This window comes from Austrofundulus limnaeus, unplaced genomic scaffold, assembly GCF_001266775.1.
Source record: "Austrofundulus limnaeus strain Quisiro unplaced genomic scaffold, Austrofundulus_limnaeus-1.0 Scaffold163, whole genome shotgun sequence".
Lineage (NCBI taxonomy): Eukaryota > Metazoa > Chordata > Actinopteri > Cyprinodontiformes > Rivulidae > Austrofundulus > Austrofundulus limnaeus.
This window is the reverse complement of record NW_013952565.1, coordinates 1,252,597-1,260,926: the sequence shown is the minus strand read 5'-3', so window position 1 is coordinate 1,260,926 and position 8,330 is coordinate 1,252,597. Positions and strand designations below refer to the sequence as shown.

Genomic DNA, 8,330 nt, shown 5'->3' with positions numbered 1-8,330 from the left:
CTGCAGTGGACATCCACCAGCCCACTAATCCACCAGCCCACTAATCCACCAGCCCACTAATCCACCAGCCCACTAATCCACCGGCCCACTAATCCACCAGCCCACTAATCCACCGGCCCACTAATCCACCAGCCCACTAATCCACCAGCCCACTAATCCACTAGCCCACTAATCCACCGGCCCACCGGGGATTCCCCTGGTAGCCCCGTATGCCAGTCCGCCCGTTATAATAGCATTATGAAATGATCAGAATACTAATGCTATTTATATAAAATATTTATTGACAGCACGTTTTTTTTACAAATTAAAAATATATATAATTTATATGTTGTTGGAATGAACTTAAATAATAACATTTTTACAAAAGACATCACAGCTTAATAGCTGCTGAATCTGCAATGTTAACCATTCAGTAAAAACATTAAGACATCTAAAAAAATTGGTGTAGCTAAAAATCAGAACTGAAACACATTCATACAAACAAAAGACCAGAATGATAACAAAAAAGCAATAATACAAAATCCCAGTAAAAAAAGTTGCATAATATTTACGTACAATCATCAAAAATATTGGGACTGTTTTAACTAAAAATCAGTAAACTGCTACTAAGAATAAAGGCAWAAAAATGAGTTTGGATGTGGCGTTTTTAGATTACTGTATCTGTTACAATATAAAAATTGTTCAGATTTGCCAGTGACATCTGTAAAACTATGTTGCTTGTTTACATCTCTTAAAGGAACCTTATTGATACTGAAAAAAGAGTTAATCTATTCTGGAGTTCCCTGAACATGCACAAAAAATAAACATTCTGTATATACAGGTGTAGCCTAAAAAATGCATGTCGTATGTAAAATCATGTTTTTTCATAACAAAAAGCCAAATCAAGTAAAACATATACATCTTATTTTAGCATGAAAATAACTTTTAAATAAAAAAAAACAACCTTTATACAATACAAACATAACTATGCTGTGCTACACAAAGCAAATGCACAAAGTACATAATATTAGGTCAAATTTATAGATCAAGAGTGTGTGAACGTTGAGCACTGTGGGTAAGTGGTTAAATAAAAACATATAAAATAGGAAGAAAAAACTAAACATTAACCTCTATGTGAATAAAAATGAAAGCTTCAGCTTATTGCATGCATACATGAATATATATTCTGTGAAAAGAAAGTGTACAGTTATTTTGCAAAGTAAAAGCACAGACAAATTTGTTGGCACCATTTTATTAGACAGAAAATCCACAAAGGTCACTGAAATAACTTGAAATCGACAAAAAAAAAGGTAAGCCATTGGTTCTGAATCCTGTGCTGGGTAACTGACAATGTATAGGAGCACATAAATTTTGAATTTAGCTGGTCTTAACACCAAATAAGCCCAGAAAAGAGTGAAACTAGTTTGACTGGAACATGTTAACCTGAGGTTTACCCTGTAATCAGCATCACCTGAGGTGTCATCAAGCTTGTAATCAAGCTGTCTGTCTGATGAAAAGTAGACAATGTGACATGGTGTGTTTCACACTGAAGACAGGTGACAGAAAGTTCAAGACAGAGTTGTTTCAGGAGCTCACACAAAAAAATGGACATACATTAAAGATAAAGTCAACCACAGCGCCACAGATTGTTCAGAAGCGGAAGTGAAAAGTTGATGACAAATTAAAGAGAAGGCTTTGACAAAGGGAAACCAAACAACCAGAACAACTTCCAGAGACATCAGAGGTGATACAAAGGTCAAGTTACTACATTAGTGTCAGATCGCACCATGTGTTGCTTTTTAACCCAACATGGATTTAATGGAAGATGACAGAGCAGATAAAAAGTTCTGAGAACACAAACCTTCTGGGAGAATATCCATTCAACAGATGAGACAAAATAAAACGTTTCGACAACAAATCACATCAGTTTACAGACAGAGACACAGTACAGTGAAATATGGAGAAGTCATAATTATTGTCTGGAGTTATTTTACTGAATCTGACTGCAATGAAACCTCATACTCTGTCATATTTCTCTGGTGTCCTTATTMGTTTCTTGGGAAACTTTATTTACGGTTTTATTTTGTATTAATAGATYTGTTTCTACATTTCTATCAAAATTTTGTCTTGTATGATGTTGCGTAATTTAATCATTTTGAATATAACTTGAACTGTTATCAATGCATTTTGGATAAATATRTATTAGCCAGAGTCAGAAATATTGGCATTAGTCACAAGTCATGTGTCCTCTAACAGGATAATGACAAAACACACAGCTAAATACACCCAAAAACAAACCATCAAACATCTGTCGAAGGGGCTGAAACGTTTAAACCTTAGACAACTAGGGCTTTCATAGGAAGTGGGACAAAATATTTGTGGACGAATACAGAATCTCAGAGAATTACAGAAATCGTCTGATTGCCTTTAAATGGTTGTGCAACAAAATATTAAGTTCAGTGTATCATCCTTTTTTGTCACGACCAGTTTGAATAGTTTTTCTTTTAAAAATAATTTTAACTAAAATTTAAAATCAATGTTTGATTTTCTTTTATCTATGTTTCCTTTTTTATTGCTTATCAGTTTTAGATATTTCTTTCAGCATTTCAGTGACCTTTGTTGACTTAGATTTTTAATAAGATAATAAATATATACCAAAAAATTGTAAAAAATATATATCTTCACTTTTACAAATCATGCAATATTTTCCTCAAATCAAATACAACCTTCTCATTTAAGATGAGCCAATGAAGAAGTTAAAAACAAGTACTACTACAATGCTGTACATTAAAAAAAACATGAAAACATGTTTCTTGTCTGAAATATTTTTAGCCACTTTCAAACAATAAAGCTTTCCTTCGTTTGTTGAAAATCCACAAAAAAAGAAGATATTTTTAGGACATAACATATGTCAAGAATTGTTATAACTTTTTCAAAAGGTAAGAGACTGTGTTTCTTGGTTGGTTGTCTTTCCAGAGTTGTTCCCACAAACTATCAAGTGTTGGAATATGAGTCACTGGATACATTGGAGCTGACATTGTAGCCACCTGAAGAACCTGCATTCAAACAAAGACACATAAAACAATTAGTTTAGGGGAACACAGGAAATCCATTACAAACACAAACTATTTAATGCAGTGCAAAGCTTTTGAGTGTAAATGTGTACAGTTTCAGTGTATTTTTATTTTGTTTGTTTTGTAACCACTGTCTTGCTTCTGAATTTCTCTTGGCTTTTTTAAAGATTTATAAAGTCAAGCTCTGGATTTATGTTCATCAAGTTATTTCCTATTTCATTTTGGAAACTGTACACTTCTTCTTTGTAGTATTTAGTTTTCTATTGTATCCAAATTTAGTTTCCTGATCAACTTTATCTTCTGTTTACTTTTTTATGAATGGAATGTTTCTACATTTCTGTTTATCTTAGACAGACARATAGATAAACTTTATTGTCTGTTCCAAAGGTGACAGAAAATCATCTTTAACAGGGCTCAGTGTTAAAAACAGACATTAAAGATAAGTGAAAGACAAGACAAACAAAGACACAGTAAGTACTACAATAAAACCCCTATCCATAGAAAACAACCAAGTTAAAAACAGTCCTAAAAAATCGGAGGGGGGTAACATATCTATTCAGCCTTGTTTAGTAGGGTAATTGCAGAAGGGACAAATGATTTTTAYAGATGTATTTCCTTGCCAGGGAAACTTTATAAAGCCTGCCTGAGGGTTGAAGCTGAAAAAGACGGTGAAGGAAATGTGACTGAAGCCGGGTTCCCACCAAATGCATTTTGAGCAGCTAAACCAGCCACTTTACATGCAAAGTCTATGTTGGACGAGCATCTAGGAGCAGCGCAGCGTGTTGCGGCACGTTTTGCCAGTTTAGAGCAGCGCGCAAGGTAGTGGTAGGATGCGGCAGAGTGTTTTCCGTGCATGCGGCGCGTCCAAAGCAGCGGCTGCTCRACTTCAACAAATTGAACTTTGGCTGCTTCGATGCGCAGCAGCAACCAGTCAAGCCGGGTTCCCACCAAACGCGTCTTGAGCAGCAAAAATACTCCTGACATGTTTTTGGCTGCTTGTCAACAGATGTCCATTCACACCGAACGCGTCTGAAGAYGCGCAATGGGAGGGGCATCTTTGTTGGTTTTTCGGTCTGTTGACGGTTGAAATAAAGATAAAATAAAGAAAATAGCTTTGCTTTATTTACTAAAGAGCAAGCAAACTTGCGCACAGCAGATAATTAATTCACCAGATAATTTAGAGGCACTTTGATGGACTTTTTTTTCCAGACCGGGACCAGACTAGAGGTGCGTAGAGRGAGGAGTGTCTTGGTTTTTTCTGGTCTGTCTTTAATGACGAGTGAAATAAAGATAGAATAAAGAAAATGGCTTTGCTTTATTTACTAAAGAGCAAGCAAACGTTGCGCTCAGCAGATAATTAATTCACCCGATAATTTAGAGGCGATTTGTTCGGTCCGCCACTCCAGGAGCTGTGAGCTGATGGGACTTTTTTTTTGTCCCRAGCTCAGCGAGCTGCTGTCTCATCACATCGGTGCTGATATCTTCAGCCAGAACACCAACTGCAGATAGTCGATTTCAGAGCTCCTGTCCGTCTGTGTCGGRTTCAGGAAACCGTCAAGTGAAAAAAATATTCTCTCCCGATTGGTGGCTGCTGCGCGTCGAGCAGCCAAAGTTCAATTTGTTGAACTCGAGCAGCCGCTGCTTTGGACGCGAGAGATTTGTCCAGATTCTCTGAATGTTTTGATGATATTATGGACTGTTGATGATAACATCCCTAAATTACTTGCAACTGTACGTTGAGAAATGTTCTTCTTAAATGGTTGGACTATTTGCTCACACAGTTGTTTAAAAGTGAACCTTGTCCCATGCTTGTTTGTGAATGACAGCTTTTTGGGGATGCTCATGTTATACCCATTCATGACACAGTTAACCAGTGAAATGTTCACCTGTGGAATGTTCCAAACAGTTAAAAGTTTGAAATTGTATATTTGTGGTTGGTTTCTGGAGTTATTCCTTWGTTCTGCTGCTGTAGGTTTAGACTGCTGGAGGACAAACTGATCACATTTCCTCWCTCTGYAGATGTTTTTAGTCACTCTGCTCTACTTGTTTGTAAAGTGTGTTTTTTGTCTCTCCTCCAAAGGAAAATACACCTTGAACACTCCTTTTGTGTTTGCCTGTGTCTTTCCCATCCCCCAAAACCCAGCCGATCGAGGTAGATGCCGCCTGTCCTGAACCTGGTTTTGCTGGAAGTTTCTTCCTGTTAAAAGGGAGATTTTCTTTTCCACTGTTGCCAATGTGCTGCTTAGGATGGGAGACTGTGACGAAGTGAAGATTCAACACAATTTGATCTTTGCGTACAGTTCCCTGTTGTAGCTTGATACCATTTAAATAAAATGAATTGAATTCAAATTCAAAACAAGTGAATATTTGCAAAACATCAATAAAGTTTGTGTTTCAACATTGAAAATCTTGTCTTTGTGGTGTATTCAATTGAATGTAGTTGTATAAAATCAAAATATTTATTTTCTTTTTTRTGTATATACCTCCTCCTCGTTTAAATATCCGTAGTAAATTTTCCAGACCACTGGATGATTTCCCACCACTGGTGCTCTAAATCAAGAAAAAAACAATTTTATCAGAAAGATGTAAACAATGAACACAAACAAGTAAACAATAAAAAATAAAGACAACTGTTCTTACCCTTGTCCCACCCTGAGATGTCAGTGACTTTATTACTAATCCTGATCGCACCTGAAAGACATTCCTCCAAYGTTAGTGCAATGTTTTTTATAATTATTTAATTGTTAAAAAACAAATTATTTTGTTACATGAGCATTATAACATACTTCATTGCAATTATTAATTTTAAATGAAACAGCAGTAAATCTTTAAAAATATTTTTCTCAGTTATTTGTATTGTATTTTTATGTTAATCAAAAGGTTGACTGGGGAGACATACGTACCTTGCTGTCCAAAAGAGTTCCAAACACCAAAATAAAGAAACCCTTCAGAAAGACACAGAGATAACAGAGATGTTTAAACTTATTCTTATTATACCCCAAACTGTATATGAGAAAATAAGCATATCAGAATTCACAAACAGTAAAAATTATTACCTGCAGTGAGTTAAAGAGTGCAAATGTGATGTTGATTCCTCTGTTTGTGGGCTCTATCAAGATTCCAATTCCTAATCCCCAAGTTATTCCAAAAAATGGTGTGAGCACAGCCAAACTCCTTGCAATGACCATCAGGACATGCCTTTCACCTGCATGTGCAGCATTTCCTCCAACTCTCCTCCTCAATATTTTGTAGAGCACTATACACAGGATTACAAGGTTTATCACCACAATCACAAGTGCAGGGATCACAAAAGCCAGAAGAGCTTTGGATTGGTCCCAGTTGAGCCAACAGACAGTATTTTCTCTGATGTATTCATCCGAGGGTGCAGTTACAGCTATGGTAATTGTTGCAATGATAAGTGGTGCACCATATCCTAAACAGAATCCAATAATCAACATAGCTGCTTTAGACAATCCTCCATCAAAGACACTGACTGTGCGGTAGAGCAACAGTAGGGCTGAGGCTAACATCCAGAAGAACAGGGCGAGATAGAAAAAATGTATAAAAAAGGTTGCTGCTGTACAGGCTGGTGGGTTTTTTACATCTGCACTTGAAATTGCAGCTCCAACAATAAACCAAATGTCTGCAATCAGTAGAGACACAGCAATATTAACTGTGGCAACGTGACGCAGGTAGGATGTGGAATTGTTTGATATTTTTGTCCATACGATAGCTTCAATGATGAGACATATGACCAAGGAACCCATGGATATGCCAACTCCAATGTAGGTTATGAAGTCCAGTACAGGGTCTCTCAGGGTGTACGGTGACATCAGAATAGAGAATGAGGTGGTATGGTTGCAGTTGCAGCTGACAGTTTCATTTGCATGAATTGTCAATGAACAGCCTTCGCTGCTCCAGGCTCCAAGACCATCAGAAAGGGTGAAGTCCCAGAAAACACATTTAGGATCTACTAGTGTATTGTTGATTATCTCAAATGTTAATGTGATGTTATTGATGGTGGTTTGTGGCCTAATAAGTGCAACCTTCCCATTGATGGTTTTGGATGATGAATTGGTGTCATCTCTTGTAGGGAGTACATTATCCATAGAAGCAAATAATACTACAGTTATAAATTTGTTTGTTTCACCAGGTTCTGGTATGTCTACTTCAAGTGAGGAACTAAAGTTTCCATTGAAATTGTTATTGAGTTTGCTTTTATCCAAGATAATGTAAGTTGTGTTGATGTTAAAAGTATCATCAACAACACGGGTTGTAATTTTCTCCAAAGATGCCAACAATGAAGAGCTGGCACTTTCCATCCCAGGTTTACTGTTTCCTTCCAAGTTATTTTTAGTATCGTTTTGGTTGATAAAATCCCAAGAACTCTTTGCTTTGTTAATAGTGAGAACACCGGTGGCTTCCAGGATGTGCTGTATTAAAAGAAAAATATACAATTTTTGATTTAAAACATAAATTTTTGGACAATGTCAATCTCAAAACAATGTCACCTACCTTTGTGGAAATTTCAGTTATATTAAAAGATGATGACAAAGATCTGCTTGCGACATTTCTGAGAATCTCAACAATGGCATATATGGTAGCTGCAGATTGAGCTATTTGGTCAGTATAGTTTTGAGTCACATTACTGAATTCCTCCAAGAATGCTGGTAGTGTGAGCGAATTCAAAACCTGTTACAATAAAAAGAGAAAAGTTTAGAATTACTTACAGTATTATTTCAGTGTTGAATTTCAAGTTAAGGAACTTTTAATTTTGTAATAGCCTATTTTGTGGATTTTCAACATCATACTTTTTTATAAAATGGAATTCAATTTAAAATTTTGTTAATTTGTTTGTCCTTAAGCCAAAAAACAGCTACAAATGCTGCATTTTATGATACAGGTGGTATGTTTTTATGAATTCCAATGACATAAGAGGACATAGCTGAGATTAATTAATTTGTTCTTAAGCCAAAAAACAGCTACAAATGCTGCATTTTATGATACAGGTGGTATGTTTTTATGAATTCCAATGACATAAGAGGACATAGCTGAGATTGCATGCAGTGGTTTTTAAAGGGATCCCCGATTAGTTGTAACAGTAGACTTTATTTGATAAACATATGTTTTAACTGTAAGATAAAGACTGTAAAAATACTGTAGGATGTTTAGTTTTTATAATTTTTAAAAATATATTTTAACACGGACGGAGCCATTTTATTTGCACACAAAGCATTCTGGGTAAATGATGACGTGGATAGGTCCCCAGTGCGAGGC

At 36.0% G+C, this 8,330-nt stretch overlaps 1 protein-coding gene across 1 annotated transcript in view; it reads right to left on the bottom strand.

Moving 5' to 3' along the window:
• Positions 1–290: 290 nt before the first annotated feature.
• Positions 291–8,330, bottom strand: part of adgrf7 (adhesion G protein-coupled receptor F7) — a 21,610-nt gene continuing 13,570 nt past the window's right edge. The window contains exons 5-10 of the mRNA XM_014017178.1: positions 7,569–7,745; positions 6,110–7,486; positions 5,957–5,998; positions 5,694–5,744; positions 5,537–5,603; positions 291–3,035 (exon numbers count right to left, since the gene is read on the bottom strand). Coding sequence (XP_013872632.1) covers positions 2,974–3,035; positions 5,537–5,603; positions 5,694–5,744; positions 5,957–5,998; positions 6,110–7,486; positions 7,569–7,745 — 1,776 coding nt within the window. The 3' untranslated portion in view covers positions 291–2,973. The remainder of the gene's footprint in view (positions 3,036–5,536; positions 5,604–5,693; positions 5,745–5,956; positions 5,999–6,109; positions 7,487–7,568; positions 7,746–8,330) is intronic.